Source organism: Narcine bancroftii, chromosome 2 (genome assembly GCF_036971445.1).
Source record: "Narcine bancroftii isolate sNarBan1 chromosome 2, sNarBan1.hap1, whole genome shotgun sequence".
In the NCBI taxonomy this organism is placed as follows: Eukaryota; Metazoa; Chordata; class Chondrichthyes; order Torpediniformes; family Narcinidae; genus Narcine; species Narcine bancroftii.
In genome coordinates this window covers 245,800,588-245,826,606 of record NC_091470.1, presented here as the reverse complement: position 1 = coordinate 245,826,606, position 26,019 = coordinate 245,800,588, and the positions used below count along the sequence as shown (strand labels likewise).

Below are 26,019 nucleotides of genomic sequence, written 5' to 3'. Positions count from 1 at the left end.
AAATGACATTAAAAAGTGGCCATGAAGATAAGTAGGCAGATTATTGGTTTCAATAGTACTGGAGCCTCAGGATGGACATCTAGGATCTAGAAATAGCAATAGGCAGCGATGTGGGTTTTTTTTAGAAAAAACACAGCAATATTGTTGGAAGCGGATGGATAGGTGGGGAAGTACACAAGAAATTGGTCAGAGAAGCACTGGAGAAAAAATGCTGGAATTGAGGCAAAGGGAAATTATAAATTGATATGCTTCAGATCACAAAGGTGAACTGAAAGTGTTGTTGTCATTAATTCTAGTCTGTTCCCTCCAAAATTAAATACAATTTCTTGACACATAGGCAACTCACAAAAAGATGTCACGCTCCAGTGCCATTTTGGACCACACAAATGACAAGACAGATGTCCCATAGCAAATAACTAACAGGGCATGTGTGAGATTGCATCAGAGCCGGCAGGAAGATGGCAGCAGTGTTGCAACTTTATCATCAAGGTAAGAATTTTAGACTCTTTGTATAGGATGTCCGGATTTTAAGGTGAAAATTTTAAGTTTCGAGGATAATCCTATACAATGACATGTATGGTACATGCCTTCACTGGATAACTTTACAAGTCATGGGCCACATTCTGGAGGCTGGCTTTCCACTTTCCTAGCAGTTCATGACACTTAAATTCCACACCAAATGTTTAGTTTTCAGGGTGAACACTGTTATTGTTATATGGTTATTGATCAATCCCAAGTGTGAAAAGGGTTATTTATTGTTTTAACATCTACCTTGTGAATACTAAAACTGAAGGGAATTAATTAAGGTGTGCTTTTACCAGAAAAAGTCCCAAGTTATTTTGAAACACAGGCTGCCATCCAGCAGAAAACATGGATGTTAAGCGTTTTATCTAAAGCCCCTTTTACACTAGTATCCCACTAAGTTGGCCAAACGGTTTCCCGGGATAGGAATGGCTTTTTTGCTGTTCACACTTGACCACTCTTAATTGGGACATTGCATGTGTTCACACTTGCAAGGTGCCATCCCCAGGGTTAGGAATCTTCTACCTTCTACTGGTCACATCATGACGCATCGAGCGATGGTGGACCTGCCCTAAATCCTGATCAATGTATTATGATCTTATAGTTGAACAAAATTAATTATGCCTAATTATAACATAATTAGGCTTTATGTATAGCACAGTATGAGCTCTTCGGCCCATTGTTGTTGTGCCGACCTATATAAACCTTTATAAGGGACCATGGGAAAGTGCTAGCAATAAATAGCAATAGCAGACAATTTTTAAACTTTTAAATTCAGAAGGATATCTGCAATGTGCTGGCAAGCCCTGGTGGGGAACAGAGTGTGAGAGCAGTGTCAAGGGAGCAGGGCCACCTAGATAAGAATAAAAACGATAACAAAGGTAGGATGGAGATTAGGGTAGAAGGTAGAAAAGAGAAGGTATGTGAGGGTCATTCTCTGAAATGGATATATTTTAATGCAAGAAGCATAGTGAACAAGGTAGATGAGCTTAGAGCATGGACAGATACTTGGGGTCACGATATTGTGGCAATTAGTGAGACCTGGCTAAAAGATGGGCATGACTGGCAACTTAACGTTCCAGGATACATTTGTTTTAGATGTGATAGATCAGGGGGTAAAAAAGGGGGAGGAGTTTCTCTGCTTGTTAAGGAGGACATTACTGCCGTGAGATGGCAAGATGGTCTGGAGGGATCGTCCAGTGAGGCTGTTTGGGTGGAATTGAGGGGTGAAGGAGGCATGAGGGTGCTAATAGGGGTGTATTACAAACCACCAAATGGGTCAAGAAAACTAGAGGAACAAATGTGTAGAGAGATAACGTATATGTGTGAGAATCATAAGGTAGTGATCATGGGAGATTTTAACTTCCCTCACATTGATTGGGATACCCATACAGTTAGAGGGCTGGATGGGCTAGAGTTCGTTAAATGTGTTCAAGATTGTTTTCTGAATCAATTAGTAGAAGAACCGACTCGGGACAGTGTAATACTGGATCTCCTGTTAGGGAACGAGCTAGGTCAGGTATCAGACATTAATGTTGGAGATCCAATTGGGTCTAGTGATCATAATTCTGTTAGTTTTAAGGTAGTCTTAGGGAAGAGCAAGGAGGGGCCTAAAGTTGAGGTTCTGGATTGGAGAAGAGCAAATTTCGAAGGAATAAGAAGGGATTTGGGGAGTATTGAGTAGGACAGGATATTTTCAGGTGAGGGTGTAAATGAAAAATGGAGGATATTCAAAAAATAAATTTTGAGGGTACAGAGTAGTTATGTCCCAGTGAGGATCAAAGGAAAGGCTGGAAGTCATAGGGAGGCTTGGTTTTTGAGGAATATTGGAAATTTGGTTAGGAGAAAAAGGGCGGTGTACAAGAGGTATAAAGAACAGGGAGCTGACAGTTTGAAGGAGGACTACAAGGAGTGTAGAAGGAATCTTAAGAAAGAAATTAGAAAGGCCAAAAAAAGGCACGAAGAGGATTTGGCAGACAGAATAAAAATAAATCCAAAGGGTTTCTATAAGTACATTAAAAGTAAAAGATTAGTGAGGGATAAAATTGGACCCCTTGTACCCCCTAGTGAGGGTAGGCTGAGTGAGAAGTCAGAGGAAATGGGGGAAATTTTGAATGATTTCTTTGCCTCAGTATTCACTAGGGAAAAAAATATTGAACCAGTTGAGGTAAAGAAAAATAGTGGGGAGGTAATGAAGCATATAAGGATAACCGAGGAGGTAGTGATGGCTGTGTTGAAAAAGATAAAGGTGGATAAATCTCCGGGACCGGACAAAATATTCCCAAGGACACTCAGGGAGGCTAGTGGACAGATAGTGGGGCCATTAACAGAGATATTTAGGATGTCACTGGCCACGGGGGTAGTGCGAAAGGATTGGAGGGTGGCACATGTGGTTACGCTGTTTAAGAAAGGGTCTAAATGTAAACCTGGGAATTATAGGCCTGTGAGTCTGACGTCTGTGGTGGGCAAGTTGATGGAAAGTGTTCTGAGGGATGGTATTTACAAATATTTGGAGGTACAGGGATTGCTAGGGAGTAATCAGCATGGTTTTGTCAGGGGTAGATCATGCTTGACAAACCTGATTGAGTTTTTCTAGGGGGTTACAAAAAAGGTTGATGAAGGGAAAGCTGTGGATGTTGTCTATTTAGACTTTAGTAAAGCTTTTGACAAAATTCCCCACAGGAGGTTAGGAAAAAAGGTGGAAGCATTAGGTATAAATGAGGAGGTAGTGAAATGGATTCAGCAATGGTTGGATGAGAGGTGTCAGAGAGTAGTGGTAGAAAATTGTTTGTCCAATTGGAGGCTGGTGACTAGTGGAGTTCCTCAGGGATCGGTCCTCGGTCCACTATTGTTTGTTATATATATATTAACGATCTGGAAGTAGGGGTGGAGAATTGGATAAGCAAGTTTGCGGATGATACAAAGATTGGTGGTGTTGTGGACAGTGAGGATGATTACCGTAGATTAAAAGGTGATTTAGGAAGGCTGGAGGTGTGGGCTGAGAAATGGCTGATGGAATTTAATACATATAAGTGTGAGGTGTTACATTTTGGAAAGGCAAATCTAAATAGGTCATATCCATTAAATGGTAGGCTATTGAGATGTGCAGAGCAACAAAGGGATTTAGGAGTTGTGGTAAATAGTACCCTCAAGGCTGATACTCAGGTAGATGGTGTGGTAAAGAAGGCATTTGGAATGTTGGCCTTCATAAATCGGGATACTGAATTCAAGAGTAGGGATGTTATGAAGAAGTTGTACAAGGCATTGGGGAGGCCAAATTTGGAGTATTGTGTACAGTTTTGGTCACCAAATTATAGGAAAGATATAAACAAATTAGAGAGAGTGCAGAGAAGGTTCACGAGAATGTCATTGGCAAGACCTTTTTTTGTTCATACATAATAGGTGGAAGTAATGGAGTTTCACGTAAATGGGTGCAGACTAGAAGGGTCGATATGGCCTGTTTCCGTTCTGTAAATTGTTATATAATGTTGACAGGATTTCAAGGTTTGAGTTACAGGGAAAGGTTGTGCAGACTGGGACTTTTTTCTCTGGAGCGTAGAAGATTGAGAGGGGACTTGATAGAGGTGTTTAAAATTTTAAAAGGGACAGACAGAGTAAACGTGGATAGGCTTTTTCAATTAAGAGTTGGGGGAGATTCAAACTAGAGGGCATGGTTTAAGACTGAAGGGGAAAATTATAAGGGGAACATGAGGGGAAATTTCTTTACGCAAAGGGTGGTAGGGATGTGAAATGAGCTTCCGACAGACATGGTCGAGGCGGGATTATTGGTTGCATTTAAGGAAAGACTGGATAGTTACATGGATAGGAGAGGACTGGAGGGGTATGGACCGGGTGCTGGTCAGTGGGATTAGGAGGGTGGGGATTTGTTACGGCATGGACTAGTAGGGCCGAACTGGCCTGTTCTGTGCTGTAAGTGGTTATATGGTTATATATATTACAAAAGTTTTTTTTAAAAGATTCTTAGAACACAATGATTTGTACACAATGAGTCATTAGGGAACCTTAAGCATAAACTTGAGGATGTGAAAACTTAAGAAAAAGAAATATTTTAAAAAAATTATAAAATCAAAAATGTAGTGAAATCTTGTTTCTGTGCAAGTATTTTGATGTCAGATTCTAAATTGGATGGTGATTTTCGAAGGTCACCCCTTGTTGTGATATCCAGCTTGTTCCTATTCAACTAGTATGTTGAGATAAAGGCAATTAAAAATATTTTGGCCTTTTCCCATAGCTTTGGAAATCTATTCCGCATATCACTCTTAAGCCAAAAATCTTATTTAATTTGATTGAAAATATGGCATGCAATTATTACTCTGAAGATCAATCAACCTCTCTTGAATTTCTATGTTAACATCAATGGATTGTTCCTCAAATGGTTTAACAAGACATTATATTTTTTCTGCAGATTGTGTGTATTTGCTCTAGGTGCTTCACATAAACAGTAATGTCATCGTCCTTCAGCGCCTTTGCATTTGTATTCAGATGTGGAATTCCCAACGCCTGATATTGCTCCAATAAACCAAGCTTTTTAAAGAAAGAAACAATGGCTTCCTCACCATCAAAGTTATTGTGTTTACCCTGTGAGGCCTAGTTCAATAAATTGAGTTTGTCAAAAGATATCTACCAGATAAAATACGTCCAGCTCTGCATCAATTAGTTTTTCTCCATACTCATTATGAGAAAGCAAGGAAAGAATCGTGTCTCAGAGTACAACAAAACAATCTCCTTTGGACAGTCACCTCAGCTCCATAGGCAGAAGCAACACCTGGAAATGTTCATCATTTTCGTCATACAGCTGCTGGAATAGACTGTCTTGAAGGGGATGCGATTTTTATGAAATTTACAATTTTTTATGACAAATGAAAGCAAATCATTTAAAATTCCTTCTACGTTTTTAGCCACAAGATGCTCCCTATGAATGATGCAATGAACAGTAAAGACTGCAGGTATATCATTTTTCAAGCAAATGATGAACCTTTTGTATTGCCTAACCATCGAAGCAGCGCCATTAGTTGCACAGGCAAGGTAACTATGTTCTCGAATGGAATACTGTTCAGTTTATGTAATTCTTAACTTCAAAATAGTCAATCTCTTAGTATCATAGTAGCTTCCACAACAGCCTACGGCAACAAATTTCACAGATTTACCACCCTCTGGCTGAAGAAATTCCTCCGCATCTCTGTTCTAAGTTGACGATCTTCAATCCTGAAGTTGTGCCCTCTTGTCCTAGAGTCTCTCCCACCATGGGAAACAAACTTTCTACATCTACTATCCATGCCTTTCAGCATTCAAAATGTTTCAATAAGATCTCCCCTCATTCTTTTAAATTCCAACGAGTACAGGTCAAGAGGTGTCAAACGCACATGATAACCCTTTTATACCCAGAATTACCCTTGTATGCTATGAGAAGAGCCTTGTTCTCTTGTAGAGTGGCGACTTCAAATTGGAAAGAGAATTTCTTGGATTGTTGTGAAATGACCAATTGTTTTGCAATGCCCCTTGCCATCTCATCAATTCTTCAAGAAACAGTGGAATTACTCAAAGGAATTGTGTGAATAGTTCCTCTGACATTTAAGTTCATGATGGCAGATATTATTATGGACACTGAAAGCAAAATAAGTGATTCAGCAATGTTATGAATATTTCCACTTTTAGCAATCAATCCACTTATCTTGTATGATGCAAGAAGAGCTTTTTCTAAGTGCTGTAATATTTCAGTTTCAAGAAATATGGAGAAAAACTTTCCGGCCTGCATGTTTATTTCCTGGAATTGAAATCGATAGAACAAAAGAGAACAACATGGAAGGCAATTCATTGCCAAAGCTGGTTCCACATCAGTCAAACACAATCACGTCGAAGCAAAGAACGCTCTGAAAACATTGTTAATTTTCTGCATTTATCTTGGGCCTTCTAGACTGTCTCCAAATACCTCCAACTGGGATAAAAAGTCTCACGTTGCTCAGCAACTATACAGCGAAGTCCTTTCCTTCCCCAAAATAATGATTTATTTGCTCAGTTTCCATGCCATCACCCAACTCATCTTAAGCCCCCCTTATTAAGGATTTCAGTCTATAGTCTATGACCCCACTTAAATGTGCTTTGGCCCCCGAGAGGGCTAGATAGCTCCCATTAAGAATGATTGTCGAAGATAAATATTGCTCACCTGTATTCACTGTGGACAAGGATATGGTGTAAGGAGAGTTCAGGGTGTGGGACTTTGCTGTGGGCAAAGAATGGGATGAAAAGAGGGTAGCAAATACTTTTTCTTCATTCAAGAGGAGAATCGGTGAGTCTTACATCAGAGGAGGGAAACTACTGGAAATATTCAAAGGAACAGAATGTATATTCAATTGAAAAGGGAAGGATTGATTAGAGATAATCAGCATTTTTCATTGGGAATTCTCTCACAAATTTGATTGTATTTTTTGAAGAAGTATCTTAGCATATGAATGTGAAAAGAGCAGCATTTGTTGACTACGTGGAGTTTGATTCAGCTTTTGACAAGGTTCCACTGGTCCAAAAGGTGAGAGTCGATCAGAACTACGGCAGGGTGGCAAAGTGGATAAAAAAAATATGTTGGTAATACGTGGCATAGTTTGGTGGTTGAAGATTTCTTTTCTGAGTTGAAAGCTGAGATGAGTGATGAACCATATGCTGGGGCTTTTGATGTTTGTCATATTCACTAATGAGCTGCAAAGGAATGAAAGAAATTGGATGAACAAGTTCCACATCAGGTGAAAATTGCTGGTTTGGTAGATAGGAACATTATTAAAGGTATAGATCAGCTGAAAAATTGAGCTGACCAATGGCAAACTGAATTTCATCTTGACAAATGTGAGGTGATGCACTTTGGGTAAGCAAATAAGGGTAGGATGTACACAGAAAACTGTAGCGCCCTGGCCAGTGTTGATGAACAGAGGTGCAGAAAACTGTAAATTATGGGAACAGGCCCTGCAGCTCACCATATCTGCACTGATCATGATGCAAATCTAATTAACTCCATCTCCCTCGATTGCATCTGTCTGAACGCCTTTTAAACATTGCTGTCATATCTGTTTCTTCCATCACTCCCCTTTGGCAGAGCATTTTGCATACCTCCCACTCTGTGTAAAATTATTAGGCTTTTAATTAGGCTTTTAAACTTCCTCTCTTACCTTAAATGTGTGCCCTCTGGTTCACACTCTACCAACCTTATCTATGCCTCTTAATAATTTGAAACACTGTCATCAGGAAACCCCTCAGCCTATGATGCTTTAGAGAAAACAATTTCAAGTTTACCCAACCTCTCCTTAGAACTAATACTTTGTAATCCTGATCCATACATTGCTAAAAGCAGCAGTACAGGTAGCAATGGTGGTAAAGGCAGCATATAGGATGCTGGCCCATGACAGTTCAGGAGAGAGAAGAAGGACATGTTAAATTTTGATTTCTCACAGCAGCCATTACACAAAAAACACACTCAATTGCCCCAGATAACTATTAGCCTCATCAGTCAACTCAGAACCCACAAAACTGGAGGAGAAACCTGAGGAACTGTATAATGTCTGAAGTTGACCAGTTGTGCAATATCCAAGGGGGCCATCTAGTCAAACACCAAAGTGTTATGTTTTTTACCCATCTCCTGAAAAATCCTGTATTCACCATTAGAAAGTTACGGGTAATTTTGACTAAACATTAATTGTTCCATTTGGTTCAACATTTAATCAAAGAAAAGCATTTATACAAGTATGAAGAATAAAATACTGATCCCCATTGTTCATTCAGCAGGTCTTGCAGCATCCATAGGTCAAGACATACAGTATAATCGACATTTTGGGCCTGAGCCCTTCCTGAAGATAAATGCAAGGTAAATCAAAATGAACTTTGAGGTTACAAATGAAAGATAGAATACATGTTTTTGCATCATAATTCAGCTGTAGTATTATTTGAACTCACTTACCAATGCCTCAATCCTAGGACAGTGAATGGATAGCTGAATCAACGTGTTGTCTGTGATCTGTGGAAAACATACATGATGTTGAAATTACTCATCTCCTAATCAACCTATTTACAATATAATGGATCATGCTTGTCCAGAATGCCTACTTGGAACTCTTTCCATAATTATCTAGGCTAGATGCAAAAGGAGAATCTCACTGAATCATCTTCTATTACTGTGTCCACCATAATTGGAATGGCAATAGAGCATCAAACAGCAGAGAGTAGGTCACTGCCCTGAGACAGCTCTGGCAGCTATCATAACACAGAAAACTGTGCCAAAAGCATGTTTCATTAATTTTAATAATTGTTAAATGTTTCTGAGAATCAAATTGAAATGGAAGTAATTAAAAACAATCAAAAGTATGTCAAAATATTAATATTGAATAAAAATATTAAAGAAAATAAAACGATTTTGAAAAGTAAATCAAACCACTTATGCGTCGTAAATCTTCACCATATAACACCCCCAGGTCTTTGATCCTGTAAAATGTGCCAAGTGATTCTTCAGCTCAATACAGGAGAATCGCAGCAAGATCCAGCACTGCAACAGCTCTCCACAGTGGAGTAAATGACCAGATTTGACCCTCCAAATCTCTCAATGCATCTCATATTTCCACATTTCATAGAGGGGCTGGAAGGCCTAGACTTACATCCCTATCATTTGCTGAAATCAGAAGTCAAATTGGGCTAGCTCATTAATTTCTTTATCATGAAAGGTGAACATCACCCTGGGCACAACCTCTTCTCAGTATTACCTGAGAGCAAAAGGGACAATATCCTGCAAACTAGCACTTTGGGTTCAAGAACAGTTTATTTTCAAAAGCCATCACTCTTGTACCTCCCATTGGTAAACTCATCATGGACTGTCTGCATTATTGCAAGCCATTTTTTGCACTCTGATTACTGTGAATATTTATTATCCATTTTCTATATTTATTGTCTCTTTTAATTACATTTAATGAGTTTCTATTATAGTTTTTCTTTAGAAGTACCTGTGGACTTCAGCAAGAATTTCAGACATGTGTAAAATAAACTCATCATAATCACTATACAAAACTGTTGCACCAATGTAAGAATAAAGCATCTCACACAACGCGAATCTTCACTATTATTTATAAAAGTGGAAAAGTTAAAAAACACAATACTACACTTGGATTTGACATGCATATTTTGTTTAATGTTTTGTTCTACTTTGTAGAAAAGTCTTGAGTTATTGAGTCATGAAACTTTACAGCATCCAAACAGACCCTTCAGCCCAACTCATCCATGCTGACTAAGTTTGCCTGCATTTGGCCCTATTCCCTAACACTTTCCTATCCATGTACCTATCTGCCATCACAACTTTCTTGCTTATATTCTGCACCCTAGCTCATGAACGCAAGAGACCTGCATGCCTTTTAACCATTTTATCTGCTTATATTGACAACTTCAGGAATCCTTAAACATATGCACCAAAACCCTTCTGTTCTTCAGTCCTTGGGTCCTCCATCTGCCCTTGCCATATTCGTTGTCCTAAAATGCATAATAGAAAGTAATAGAGTCATGCAACACCATCAGGTTCTTTGGTCCACCGATTCCAAGCTGACAGCACATGGTTGTAGCCTGTCCAGATATTTCATAAATGTTTTGAGAATATCTGCCTCCACTATCTCAGGCAGTGTGCTCAAGATTGCAACCACCCTCGAGCTGAAAAAAAAAGTCTTCTTCAAATTCTATCTAAATTTCTCATCTTAAAACCCATGCCTCTGGTCACTGATGTCTTTATTTTGTGGAAATGTTTCTCACTACTCATGATTTTGTACACTCCACTGTAGACGACACGTCTCATCTTCTAATGTTTCTCAATCTCAAAACAAATCACCTTCCAAGAGAAGTAAGCCTTGATGTTCCAAATTGCATCGGATTCATCGAAATAAATCAAACTTTGTAATTGCAGCTGTAAATAGCTTTAATTTTCCGTTGATAAAAGCAAATAAACTTTTTCAAAACTTCGCACTTCATAACGATGAGTAAAACAAAGCATTTTGTAAATGATAACGATACTCAATTTCAAACAAATATAAATGAATTAAAATGAATAATAAATGATTAATAATCAATAATAATGATAACTTCAAAAAGTTCCTCGAGAGCTCATATCTTTTCCTTGGTTATTCCAAGAATGAGTATGAGCTCCTCGTCCGCTCGGATATTACTACATATGATGTCATAGTAACTATGGTAACTCTAGAAAAACAAAGGGAAAAACATAAAACAACCATAAATCATAAACACAAGGTTTTAGCCTCTACATTCACTGCTTCAAGGAAAACAAGCCCATTTTGTCCAGCCTTCCCTGATTCCATCGCAAGCATTCCTCCTGGTGATTCTCCTCTGCACTGGATTCACTGCCTTCCTTTCGTGTGGCAACCAGAACAGTGTTGCCACCTTTCGGGATCTGTGGTCTTATACTCCAAGAGGCTTCTGTTGCTCATAACTCCCAAGAGTTTTACCATTCCCAGTATAGCTCTGCCCTAATGAGTCTGCCCAAAATACATTATCTTGTACTTATCAGAATTAAATTCCATTTGCAATTGCTCCACCCAAACTACCAGCTGATCAATCTCTTCTTGTGTTCTGAGACTAACCTCCCCACTATCCAACTTTTTTTGTCATTTTCATCTTGCCACCATACTATAATACCATGTCAACATAACAAGCAGACTTTCTCTGAATAATCCTTGTTTTTCCAAATGTAGATTAACCCTATTTTTTATCCCCCATCTTCACTACCACTGATATAGACTCACTGTCATTTAATTATCAAGATTCAATTTATTGTCATGTGATAAAACAGTGTCACATCACACAAAATTCCTTTTACCTCCTTGAAGGCAGACAGATTTGCCATTGGCAGAAATTGCCTGAAGTACCTCTTACAGTCAAGAGACAGAGAAGCAAAAGAGTTCCCCCCAAAGTCACTGAGTGTCTGTAGATTCACCTCCAGCTCTTTCGCAGCCCCCACAGCCACACAGTCCAGTCCAAACCATTGGCAACCTGAGCTCCAGATCTGAACCTCCGACAGAGTCAGGAGCCCTTCAGCGCATTTGGTACCACCTCACATCCTGGTTCCGATACATGGTACCCCTTCAGCCAGTTTCGAGCCAGTCTCCAGCAGTCCCCAGCCCGGCACGAATCCCCCGACACCTCTCTCCAGCAGCCCACAACCTCCGTGGGTTCCTCGCCTCAAGTCACCCGCAGCCCACCAAATGAGTAGGTCTTTCAGCCGCAGAGCCCCCTCACTGGTCCACTGCTGTGATCACTGTCCCGTGGGTCATCTCCTCTGCTTCTCCTTCTCAGACAGGTGGGGGGGGGGGGTGCTGATCTCCCCATTTTATGGGGATCTGCTTCAGTCCTCCACTTCCCTGGAGTCTGCAACCCCTCGTTGCTGCTGCCAATCAGAGGTGCAGCTATCTTGGGTGCAGACCTCGTGGTCGTGGGATTTTAAATAAAACTATTGTTGGCTCTTTTAATGGGCCGTTCAAAGCCTGTGTGAAGCAGACTGCAGGTGACTGGGTGTTTGGACCCTGTGCTGCATCTCCACTCCCCACTCTCTGAGGGTCCGCACCAGTGGCAGCGTTGTCTTATCTGGGTTACCCCTGGTGTCCTCCAATCATTGGACACTTTCAGGATTAAATTCTATCTGCCAGTTCTCGTTCACCTTCATCAGTGTTGTTGTTTAGCCAAAAATCATCCTACACATAGCAAATTTCACATTACCCACGTTTAGCCAAAGATCATCCTACACATAACAAATTTCACATGACCCGCGTTTAGCCAAAGATCATCCTACACAACAAATTTCACATTACCTGCAAACTTAGATATGGTAACTCCTTCATTCATATCCAGATTGATAAATGCATGTAATGAACAGCAAAGGTTCCAGCACCAATCCCTGCCATACAAAACTGGTCACAGGCTTAGAACTTAGTACAGTGCAGGAACAGATTCTGCAGCCCATCTGCCTGCACCAAAAATTATACCCAAGTTAAACTAAATCTCTGCTCTTTGCTCTATTCCCTGGTTATGCTACTTTCTATATAATAAAAAAGCCCTTCACATCTCCTCTAACCTCCCCCTTCCCACCATCCTAAATGCATGTCCACTAGTATGTGCATCTCAGAAGTTGATAAACTTCTATCACATTACTACTCAGCCTCCAATGCTCAAGAAAAAACAATCCAAGTCTGTACAACCTCTCCTTTGGCTCATAACTCTAGTTAACCTCTTCTGTATCCTTTCCAAAGCCTTCCTGTAAATGGGGCAACCAGAATTGGCATAACACTCTAAGTGTGGCCCAAGCAAGGTTTTATATTGATGTAACATTTTCTTATTTTCACACTCAACACTCCTCCCAAGGACAGGAAGCATACCATTTGTTGCCTTAACTATTTGCATGGACATTTTCAAGGATCTGTGGACCTGATCACCCAGATGGCTCTGCACATAAAAGTCCTGTCATGAACTGAATATGTTCCTCTGATGTTTAACTTCACAAAGTACATCCACTCACAAATTGTTCCCTTCCTCTATACCACTCTTGAATGAAAGCTTTAACTTCAAAATTACAATAATTCTACACTATGTCATGCAGCCAAATATTCACACAGACTTGACATAGATCGTACAAGATTACATTTGAATCCATCAATGGAGGCTGTCTTTAAACACAACAGGTAAAAGTACAATGTGTGACCTTGTTCTACCCACTTCTCCATCCAAAAACATAAAACTGAATATTTCCTATATATTTTAGACCATTAGAGTGACTTTACAATTATGATCGAAATTAATAGAATATAAATATTTTTTTAAATCCTACCAGAATGCACTCTTCCAGATCCATTTTTTCAAGTTCATGGCAATTCTGGAAAATCAACCAAGAAAGTTGTTTACAAATTTCAGTATTATGTCCAACTCAAGTTATCTATTTTCTCTATCATAGTTTATGCATTAAACACTATTTTTAAATGATCTTGCTTGAATGAAGTTCTGTGGCACACTGACAGTTTAATATAAAAATAAATAAATGATATAACACAGTAGCAGGCCCTTCCAGCCCATGAATCCCATGTCACTCAATTGCACCCAACTAACCTACCAGCCCTGTATATCTTTGGAATGTGGGAGGACACCAGAGCATTGGGAGGAAACACACATAGGTACGTTAAAGAAGGATTGAATTGAAAACAGCCTGATGCTAAGCTTGTTTCAAACCATACTTTGAGTATTGTGAACAATTCAGGACTACTCAATGCAATGTTTAAATAAAATCCTAAACATGGCATCAACAAACAAATTGACTGATTTATATCTTCCCAAAACTTTTTCACTTTCTAACATGCACAAATTGCATGTACTGTTGTTCCTATTTCCTTCTTACAGCGAAAACATTTATCTGATAATGTTGGATCCCATTTTATTAACTTTTGGTTACCTGTGTAACCAATTATACTGTATCATGCGTAACCTTGTGTTTATTATATTCTTCATAGTTCCAGGGCATAACTTTTCCCATGTTTCATTTTTTATCTTTATGTTTAAATCCTTTTCCCACTTTTGTTTGGGTTTATAGCTTATTTCATCATTTTCCTTCTCTTGCAGCTTGATGTACATGTTTGTTATAAATCTTTTTATTATCATTGTTTCTGTAATCACATATTCAAAGCTGCTTCCTTCTGGTAATCTCAGCCTGTTTCCCAATTTACCCTTTAAGTAGGCTTTCAGTTGATGGTATGCAAACATTGTACCATGAGTTATTCCATATTTGTACTTCATTTGTTCAAATGTTAATAAATTATTTCCCAAAAAACAATTTTCTATTCTATCAGGTATTAAATAAAATCACAAAAAGCAACATACCAAAAAATCCAGAGATCTTTCTTCTAAGTAATATAAGTAAAGAATTAGGCCTCAAACTGGATGAAGCACAAAAAAAGATTTATTATGATAGCCTTAGCTGTAGCAAAAAAATGTATAATGTCAACTTGGAAATCAGAAGAGAACCTGAGAATACAGCAATGGTACATGGAAATGAATAAATGTATTCCATTGGAAAAAATAACACCTAATTTAAAAAATAAAGTCACATTATTTGAACAAATTTGGGAACCGTATATAGAACATAACAGAGAGGGCTTGCCTCGGACCTCCACCCCCTAAAGTGATAAAATGATAAGAAGACAAAATGACTTGATCCAATGTGTAAAAGTAGATGACACAATTTTCTTGTTTATTTTCATTGTGTGATGACATTGTTTAATGGTTTTATTGTATTGTATATGTTGAATGTTTAATGGGTTTGGAGGAGGGTGGGAAGGGGGGAGGGAAGGTAGGGGGGAAAAAGGAGAAAATGCCACTGTGTATATTTAAGAGGGAAATGTCTGTATGTATTTTGATTGATATGGTTCACAGTGTGAAAAATAAAAAATTTAAAAAAAACAAATTGTCCTGCTTTAACTCCAAGAAAGCTTTATTAAATACAAAAATCTAATAATAACCAAATCAATATATAGTAAAACTCCAATTATCTGAAATGGTCGGGACTCGGCCTATATTGGATGTTTTTTTAGATAACTGGTCATTTTTTTAAAAATAGCCCAGTAGCAATAGCAAATCACTTGTATCAATGTTTAAACAACAGCAAACAAGGGAAGAGTTTTTAAGTATTAAAATGTTTAATTCTCAACAAAAAAATGTTGGATGCCACCGATCACCAAGAGATCCCAACCGCCACCACCCATCACCGACACAAACCCAACGCTGCCGCCAATCACCAATCCCCCCCGACACGTCCCCACTGCTGCTGCTGATCCCCGGGGAGGCTTCCTGGGCTGGTGGAGTTGGTGGTGAGGCTTCCTGGGCTGGTAATTTGGCGAGCTCCTGTCTCCTTGGTCACCAGAGCTTCTGACACCTCAGTCCTGACTTTGAATCCTCCCCTAGGCCTACTGCACATGCACACCAGGGAGTCTGGTGTGTGGAAGCAGGCCAAGGGGAATGTTTGGCATTGGTCTGGTGTGCTGAGGAGGGGAGGAAACGCCACTGAGCCTGAGGTACCACTCCTGCCCAGGAAGCCACTCTCCTTGATGACGCTGGGACAAGGGATTCTTCTGTCTGCTTGTGGTTGAGAGACAGTGGCATGCAGTTTGAGATGAAGTTTGGAGAGAGTCAATAGGGGAAGGTAAAGAAGAAATGGAAAGAGAGGGGGAGGCAGTTATCTGAAACAAGGACAATTGTTGTTCTAATTTCATATCGAGTGAATTTTTTTTCAACCTGCGAGATCAGTTCAGCTCTGAAAAAATTTTGGATAAATGAGGATTTCTGGCTTTTTTTTGGATATCCTAATTTGACCAAAACTTTGGATAAATGAGGATTTCAGAGAATCCGATTTCAGATAATTGAAGTTGTATTTTAATTATTAATAAATCTTATATAATCTGAGTCGGCAGGTCAGGGGGTGAAAGAGATCTAGGCCGCAGGAGGAAGTGCAGCTGGTCAGGCCAACCAGCCTCACAGGTGAGTGGGAGGGTGGAGTAGAGGCCAGGACCTGTTGAATCTGCCATCCATGGGGTCTGGGCTTTTGGATTTTGCACCTTTGCTTGTTCGGGTCAGACTTTAATACAGGTTGAAATCAAACATAATCATTTTTCTACTGGCTTTATAAAGGTCACCAGATAACAGCTAATTAAATAAACCTGGCATGCAGGAATAGGTGATGGTTCTGCGGGAGCTGGTGGACCCGTTGTGGTTCCTGGTGACTATATGGGCAGCAAGTGTTGGTTGCTTGGGCTCATAATTTATGATCTGGAAAGTTCAAACACATCAGGAGAGGGAGGTGCAGTGGGTTGAAGTACCTAGACACTTTGTTTCAGGAGATAGTTGGACCCATTAGTATAGCTGCTTCAAATTTAGTCTGTGGTCAGGGTGTGACTGCGAGTGAGGTAGGTAATGGGATCTAAAAGACAGTGTCCGAGGAGCCTCAGCCCTTGATCTTGTCTGACAGGTCCAAGATTCTTGCTCCTTGTGTGGATGAGAGTGGGGGCTGCAGGAAGGATAAGCATCCTAACTGTGACACCATAGTTCAGGAAGCCATTCAAGAGAGGAGGGAGAAGAGAAATGTAATGGTAATCAGGGATAGTATAGTTAGAGGAATAGACAAAATTTTCTATTTCAGGGATAGAGCGTCCTGAGCCTAGTGCTCAGGTTTGGAGTGTCTTACCTGACCTGCAGAGTAATTTGCAGCAGGGGGGGAAAGATCTAGGTGTTATGTGCATGTGGGTATGAATGACATTAGTAGAATCAGAAAAGAGGTTCTGCTGATGGAATTTAAAGAATGAGGGACTAAATAAAAAAGCAGAACCAAATCTCTGGATTGCTACATGAGCCACAAACAAGTTGGCATAGGGTCAAGAGTTAAATGTGTGGCTCAAGGATTGGTGCGAGAGAGGTGAGTGCCAATTCATAGGAAATCGGCACCAGTATTGGGGAAGGAAGGAGCTGTTCAAAAGGATAGGCTCCATCTGAACCATGATGGGACCTGGATCTTAGTGAATTGCATACTAGGACTGTTGATAGGGCTTTAAACTAAATAGTAGGCAGTGGGTTCAAAAAGTTGGATCAGGATGGATAAAGTAAAACAAAAGAGGATGGATAAAGTAAAAGCATAAGTTAAAAGAGAGAAACATAAGAGTCGAGTGTATAAAAGTCAAGTACAAAAGAGGCAAAGACGACCAGATTTTAAAAGCACAATGTTTGCAAGGGCTCTTTATCTGAATGCTCTTTGTATTCAGTAAACTTGTGGCACAAATCAGTACAAGGGGGTATGATTTAGTGGCAATAACAGAAACTTGGTAGCAGGATGGAGAGGATTAATAAGTAAATATCCAAAGATATCAGGTAATACGGAAAGACAGACAGGAAAGTATGGGAGGCGGGGGTAGAGCACTTAGTTAAGAATGAGATCAGAGCAATAATGAAAGATGATGCAAGATCAAAGCAGCAAAATGTTGAATCCATCTGAGTAGAGATTAGGAATAGTAAAGGGGGAAAAAGAAAATCACTAGTTCTAAATTGGTGAAAGGCCAATTTTAAGGAAATTAGAAAATATTTGGAATGCGTGGATTGGGATGTTGATTTCTGGCAAGGATGTGTTAGGTAAGTGGAAGAGCTTAAAAGGTGAAATTTTGAGAGTACAGAGTTTGTTAGGATTAAAGGTAAAGTAAACAGGCATAAGGAGCCTTGGTATTCGAGGATATTAGGGATCTGGTACAGAAGAGGGAGGCATAAAGCAAGGATAAGAAACACTGAGCAAATGAAATACTCAAGGAGTATAACAATGCAAGAAACAGCTCAAGAAAGAAATCACGAGGAGTCACGTGATGGAGTAGTGGCCGGTCGGGAAAACCAGCCCTCTCCAGGAAAATAGGAAAAGAGTTAGGAAAAAGCAAACCATAACAGAAATAAAGCACAAGAAATAGAAGATAAAGATACAGAGAAGAGAAAGAAAATGACTCCCAAGAAGGAGAAACTAAAAGCAACTGGAAAAAAAGTAGAAAAGTCGCCAGAGAAGATAGAAGAAGGCCTTACCTGCATGAAGGAACAGGACGCTGTGGTGGCGAGGAGCACCCGACCTTCGAGGTTTGTGCCTGCCCTGAGGAATCGCGACCCACCAGCCAGTTCACTACAAAAATGCCTCTCGGAGCCAAACAAAAGTGTGCAATCAAAGGAGAAAGAGGACACCGGCGGGAGGGGGGCTCAGCAGAGGAGCGGGCCGTCACAGAGCAAACAGCTGAGGGATGCCTGACACCAGGGCGTTTAGCTGGATGATGAGGAAGACTGCAGAAGAGAGTGTGACGAAACAGACAAGGGAGAAAGATGGAGGGATGACCGACAAGAAGATCAACATCAAGAAGCACAACAGACGAGCAGACCAGGAGGGGAGGACCAGCAACAAGATGCACAGCAAGAAGAGGCCCGACAAAGAGATACAAGCAGCTCATCAGTAAAAACAGAAGAAACGCAGACACAAAGAGAAGAAGACACAAACACAGACACAGAAGAAGAGGAAGAAGACCTTCACAGAGAAATAGAAGGTAAAACTGATGATAAAGATAAAGTCTTTTTTGAAGAACAAATGAGATCACTAAAAGAATGGTTGTCATTAGAGTTTAATGCAATTAAAAGGAAAATGAAAAGAACAGAAGATAAAATGCAAAGGTTAGAACTGGTAATGACAGAAATAGGGAAAAGAGTAGAGAATGTGGAAGAGCGGGAAATGGCTGTAGAAATGGAAGAGAAAAATTGGAAGAAAGTGACAAAAAAAATTAAAGAGACACAAGAGATGTTATGTCAGAAAATTGATATGTTGGAAAATTATAGTAGGTGAAACAACATAAAAATAGTGGGCCTGAAGGAGGGTGGAGAAGGCACGGACATGAAGGAATTTATAAAAGGATGAATCCTGAAGGTCCTGGGAACAACAGAAATACAGGAAGAAATGGAAATAGAAAGAGCACACAGAGCATTAGCTCTGAAACCACAGGCACATCAAAAACCAAGATCCATCTTAGTAAAATTTTTAAGATACACGACAAGAGAAAATATATTGGAACGGGCAAGGAATAACGTTAGAGAAGATAATAAACCATTGGAATACAAGGGTCAAAAAATATTTACCCAGAACTCTTAAAGAGAAGGAAGAAGTTTAATACAGCAAAATCGATTTTATAGAAAAAAGGTTACAAATTCACATTAAGACATCCAGCCGTGCTTAAAATATTAAAGCCCAGGGAGCAAAACAGACTGTCTCGGATCCAGAGAAAGCGCAAGAATTCGCAGAACATTTGCAGGACAGGAGAAGAGATGCTGAGATGTAACAAGAATGAAGAACGGCGATAAAGTATATATATATATAAAAATATCTATAAAAAGATTTAAAAACAATGTATATGTAAAGAACTAAACAGGGAAAAGAGAAGGGAAGGAAGGGAGTAAGGGGGAAAAAAAGAGAGCTTTGTTATATGTGTTTTAAAAAAAAGTGTTTTCTGGAGAGGTCTGGGTTGAGGGGGAATAACTGTCACTGCAAAATCAGTTGATGCTGCGAACAAGATCGCAATCCAAATAAAAAGGGGAGTTGTGATTGCCCAACAAGGGATATGGGGCAACTCAGAGAGGGGGGGGAACTTTTGGGGTTAAGGTATTAGTGGATGTGGGAATTGCAGAGGTACTTTATGTTTTAAATGTGTTGTCATTCATTAAGTGTAATAAGAGAAAACTAAGAGATTAAAATGGGGAAAAGGGGAATGGAGGTGACGAAGAGGTGGAAAAGAGGTATATGCAAGCTATCAGATGGCCATGCTGAACTATATGACTATAAACATTAATGGAAAACATAACCAAATTAAAAGGAAGAGGCTACTAAATTTATTGAAAAAGGAAAAAATAGATATAACATTTGTGCAGGAAACGCATCTAACTGAAGCGGAACATAACAAATTAAAGAGAGTAGGACACGTAACAGCACCATCTTATAATTCAAAAGTTAGAGGTGTAGCCATACTAGTTAACAAAAATGCACCAATCAAAATAGAGGCGGAAATAATAGATCCGGCAGAGAGGTATGCAATGATAAAGTGTCAGATGTACACAGAATTTTGGAATTTGCTCAATATATTTGCGCCTAACAAGGAGGATCAAAAGTTTATGCAGGATTTTTTTTGAAGATTGCAGACACACAAGGAAATATATTGATAGGAGGGGATTTTAACCAATTCGGACCCAATGTTTGATAAAATGGGACAAAAGACAAGTAAAAAGAATAAAGTAGCCAAATTAATGGTTAAATCAATGCAGGAAATGAAACGTATGGATATATAGAGGAGGCAACACCCAAGAGAGAAGGAATTTTCACATTATTCGAGTAGGCACAAAACTTACTCAAGTATTTATATGTTTTTGCTGTTATCCCATATTCAAGTGAGAGTTAGGAAAACTGAGTATAAAGCTAGACTACTATAATATCATTCACCCCTATTATTAGCAATAGAACTGGAGGACATCCCACCAAGAACATATAGATGGAGGTTGAACTCCATGCTACTTAAACAACAGGAATTTAGGGAGTTTATTGAACGCCAAATTAAAACATATTTTGAAATAAACACAGGATCAGTGAAAGACAAATTTATATTATGGGATGCAATAAAAGCTTTCATTAGAGGGCAGATAATAAGTTATGTGACTAAGATGAAAAAGGATTACAATCGGGTAATAGAGCAGTTGGAAAGGGAGATAGTAAGTACAGAAAAGGAATTAGTAAAAAATGATGATATAACGAAAAGGAGAGAATTGGCAGACAAAAAAATTAAATACGAAACATTAAAAACATACAAGGTGGAGAAGAACATAATGAAAACAAAGCAAAAGTATTACGAACTGGGAGAAAAAAAACCATAAAATATTAGCCTGGCAACTTAAAACAGAACAAGCTAAAAGAACGATACTTGCATCAAGGAAAAAGGACAAACAAATTACATATAATCCAACAGAGATTAATGAAAATTTTAAAGAATTTTATGAACAATTGTATGAAACTGAGAATGAGGGGAAAGATGATAAAATAGAGGAATTTTTAGCTAAAATTGAACTGCCAAAATTGCAAGAAGAGGAACACAACAAACTAATAAAACCATTTGAAATAGAGGAAATACAGAATATATTAAAAAAACTGCTGAACATTAAAACACCAGGAGAGGATGGATTTCCAAAAGAATTCTATAAAACATTTTAAGTTATTAATTCCTCCTCTTCAGGAAGTAATGAAGCAGGTAGAAGAAACACAAAACTTGCCAGATTCATGTCAGACAGCAATAATTACAGTAATACCAAAGATGGGGAAGGATCCATTAACATCAGCATCATATAGACCAATATCTCTACTTAACTCAGACTATATTATTAGCAAACAGATTGGCCGATTGTGTACCTAAAATAGTAAAACAAGATCAAACTGGATTTATTAAGAAAAGACGAACAGTGGACAATGTCTGCAAACTTATTAATCTAATCCACGCAGTTCAAGGAAATAAGAAATCAACAGTGGCTGTTGTTCTAGTCTCAGAAAAAGCCTTTGACAGAGTAGAGTGGAATTACTTATTTAAAATATTACAGAAGTTTAATCTACCAGAAAAATATATTAATTGGATTAAAGCATTGTATACTGGACCATTGGCGAAGGTAAAAGTAAATGGATATGTATCGAGTCACTTTAAATTAAGTAGGTCAACTAGACAGGGATGTCCACTATCCCCCTCATTGTTCGCTTCAGCAATAGAACCTTTGGCAGAACTGATAAGAATAGAAAATAAAATAAAAGGGATAAAAATAAAGGAGTATAAAATCAGCTTATTTGCAGATAACATCATAGTATACCTAATAGAACCAGAGGCATCAGTAAAAGAATTACATAAGAAATTGAAGGAATATGGAGAAATATCGGGGTACAAGATCAACGCAAATAAAAGTGAAGTGATGCCAATGAGTAATGCAGATTATACAGAATTTTAAAAAGAATCAACATTTAAATGGCAAGCACAAGCATTCCGATACCTAGGGATCAGATTCGATAATAACTTAAGCCACTTGAACAAACAAAATTATCAGCCACTAATAAAGAAATTGCAGGAAGACTTAGAACATTGGAAAGAATTACTGCTAACATTGATAGGGAGGGTAAATTGCATTAAAATGAACGTGTTCCCAAGGATACAATACTTATTTCAAACATTACCAATTCCTTTAACAGAGAAATTCTTTAAGGAACTAAAGAGAATAATAAGGAAATTCTTGTGGAAAGGGAGGAATCCAAGGGTAGAGTTAGATAAATTAGCAGAGAGGTATAATCAAGGTGATTTGCAATTACCAACTTTTAGAAATTATTATAGAGCCACACAATTAAGGTATTTATCAGATTTTTACCAGACAAGGGAAAAACCAGACTGGACTAAGATAGAACTAGATAAAATAGGGGAAAAGGTACCGGAACATATACTTTATAAGTGGGATGAAAAGCTGGTGCAATATAAAAACTCACCAGTACTGCATCATTTACTTAATACATGGAAGATCATCCACTTAGAAAGGAAAAAAAAAATGAATGATCAAACACCAAAATTACTATCGACTCAAAATCCGCTAATCCTTTTTATAATAGACAACCTTTCCTTTAGAGAATGGGGGAGAAAAGGAATCAAAAGAATAGAAAATTGTTTTTTGGGAAATAATTTATTAACATTTGAAGAGTTGAAGTACAAATATGGAATAACTCATGGTACAATGTTTGCATATCATCAATTGAAAGCTTATTTAAAGGATAAATTGGGAAACAGCTTGAGATTACCTGAAGGAAGCAGCTTTGAATACATGATTACAGACACAATGATAATTAAAAGATTTATAACCAACATGTACATTAAGCTGCAAGATAAGGAAAATGAAACAAACTATAAACCTAAGCAGAAGTAGGAAAAGGATCTAAACAAAAATGATGTATGGGAAAAGTTATGTTCTGGAATTATGAAGAATACAATAAACACAAGGTTATGCATGATACAGTATAATTGGTTACACAGGGTGTATATTACTCCTCAAAAATTAAAAAAATGGGATTCAACATTATCAGATAGATGTTTTCACTGTAAGAAGGAAATGGGAACAACGTTACATGCAACTTGGGCATGTATGAAAGTAAATACGTTTTAGAAGAATTAAATCAGATACTAAATAAAATTACAAAAAATAACATATCAAAAAAATATTTCTTTTAAGTAACATAAGAAGTAGAGAATTAGGCCTCAAATTGGATAAAGTGCAAAAAAAATTCATTATGATAGCCTTAGCGATAGCAAAAAAAATGTACAATGTTAACTTGGAAAATGAAAGAGAGCATGAGTATACAGCAATGGTACATCGAAATGAATAAATGTATTCCATTGGAAAAAATAACATACAATTTAAAAAATAAAGTCACATGGAACATATCAGAGAGAGCTTGCCTACGATCTCCATCCCCTAAAATGAGAATGAAAATGATAAGAAGACAAAACGACAAGATTCAGTGTGTAATAAATAGATGACGCATTTTTCTTGTTTATTTTCCTTTGTGTGAAGATATTGTTTTATGGTTTTATTGTATTGAATATGTTGAATATTTATGTGTTTTGGAGGGGGGTGGGTAGAAGGGTAGGAGGGAAAGGGAGGAAAAAAAAGTTTAAAAAAGGGGAGAAAAGACCACTGTGTAAATTTAATGAGAAACGATTGCACATATTTTGGTTGATATGGTTCATAGTGTGAAAAATAAAAAATATATTTAAAAAAAGAAATCATGAAGGCTTCAAGAAGATATGAGGCTGTTTTGGCAGACAATGTGAAGAAAAATCCAACAGGGCTTTACACATATATTAAGAGCAAGAGGACAGTAAGGGACAAAAATTGGTCTCCCAGAAGATCAGAGTGGTCAGCGATGCATGGAGATGGGGGAGATCTTGAATGGATCAGTACTTACTCAGGAAACTGGGACAGAGTCTCAAGAAGTAAGAAAAACATGCAACCTGTACAGATTAAAGAGGAGGAGGTGCATAAGGGTGGATAAATCCCCAGGGCCTGGAAAGATATTCCCTCAGACCTTGAAGGAGGCTCATGTAGAAATTGCAGAGGCTCTGGCAGAAATATTTAAAATGTCCTGAGGCACAGATGTGGTGCTGGAGGATTGGTGGGTACCTCATGTTGTTCTGTTGTTTAAAAAAATACTCCAAACGTAACCCTGGAAATTATAGACCAGTACGCCTGTCATCAGTAGTAGGCAAGTCATTGGAATGTGTTCTTAGTCATCGGGTATACAAGTATTTCGATAGCCAGGGACCAATGAGGGATAGTCAACATGGTTTTGTGTGGGGTGGGATATGTTTAACCAATCTGACAGAAATTTTCAAGGAGGTTACCAGGAAAGTTGATGAAGGAAAGGATGTAGATGTTGTAAACATGGAGTTTAGTCAGGTATTTGAAAAGGATGGTTAGTCAGAAAGGTTCAGACGCTCAGTATTCATGAGAAGGCAGTCAATTGGATTCAACATTAGCTGCATGGGAGAAGCCAGAGGGTGGTCGTGGATGATTGCTTCTCAGACTGGAGGCTTGTAACTGGTGGGCTGAAAAATGGCAGATGGAATTCAATCCAGACAAGTGTGGAGTGTTGCATTTCGATAGAATAAAGAAAAGATATACATGGCAAATGGTAGGGCACTGAGGAGTGCAGTAGAACAGGGGAATCTGGGAATACAGATACATAATTCCCTGAAAGTGGTCTCACAGGTAGATAGGGTTGTAAAGAGAACTTATAGCATATTGGCCTTCATAAGTCAAAGTATTGAGTATAGGAGTTTTGGATGTTCTGGTAAAATTGTACAAGACATTGTTAAGGCTATATTTGGAGTATTATGTGCAGTTTTTGTCACCTAACTACACAAAAGATATCAATAAGAGAGAAGGAGTGCAGAGAAAATTTACTAGGATGTTGCATGGACTTCAGGAACTGAATTACAGGGAAAGATTAAACAGGTTAGGAGCATAGAAGAATGAGGGAACTTTGATGGAGGTATTTAAAATTATGAGGAGTCTAGTCAGTTAAAATTGGTAGGCTTTTTCCACTGATAGGTGAGATACAAACCAGAGAACATAGATTAAGGCTGAAAGGGTAAAGGTTTAGAGGAAAGATTAGGGGGAACTTCACACACAGAGGTAAAAGTTGCCAGCTGAAGTGGTGAATGCGGGATCAATTTTAATTTTTAATATGAATTTGGACAGGTATATGGATTGGAAGGGTATTGTCAGGATACAGGTCATTGGGACTAGAGAGAATTATAGTTCAGCATGGACTAGAAAGACTGAAGGGCTTGATTCTATGCTATATTGTTCTATGGTTATGTTTGGGCACTGTCTCATTTTGTTTTATTCTTGTTTTTCAGCCTCATAATGGCTTCTTTGACTTTCATTCATACAACTCTATTCCTCATGTTGAAAAAAGGCAACTACAAACTGCAAAGGTGACCAAAAGCTTTAAAGTAAGCCTAGCTCTCTTATACCTGCACCAATGAAGCAATTAAACATATCTGACAACACACAAACACCTGTGAAACCAAATGACCTAAGCATTATGATGCCCTGAAATGAGAGGACTAAGTATAAAAGTGCTGTATTTTCTACATGGTCAAACCAAAATATATACTATAATAGCACTGATTTACCATAGCTTATAAACAAGAATGCACTCACTCATTTCTTTCAACATACCATGAAGTTCACTGTCTTTTATTATTCACTGGACACAACATTGAATTCTTCAACTCCCCAAACACCACCCAGCTAAACTCTTCAGTCCTTCTCATTGGCTCACTGCCACATGGG

The 26,019-nt window shown here is 38.5% G+C and overlaps 1 protein-coding gene across 10 annotated transcripts in view; it reads right to left on the bottom strand.

Annotated features, from left to right (window-relative positions):
- Window positions 1-26,019, bottom strand: part of fbxl2 (F-box and leucine-rich repeat protein 2) — a 322,097-nt gene that overhangs the window by 75,012 nt on the left and 221,066 nt on the right. For 9 of the 10 annotated variants that reach the window (XR_011352110.1, XR_011352109.1, XR_011352111.1 and 6 more), the window contains 2 exons: window positions 13,388-13,432; window positions 8,483-8,539 (listed from right to left, as the gene is read on the bottom strand). Coding sequence is in view for 7 of the 10 variants with exons in the window: in XM_069920739.1 (XP_069776840.1) it covers window positions 8,483-8,539; window positions 13,388-13,432 (102 nt within the window). In the remaining 3 variants the exon portion in view is untranslated. Of the gene's footprint in view, window positions 1-8,217; window positions 8,373-8,482; window positions 8,540-13,387; window positions 13,433-26,019 lie in introns of those variants that run through there. The other variant, XM_069920746.1, reaches the window with a different exon arrangement.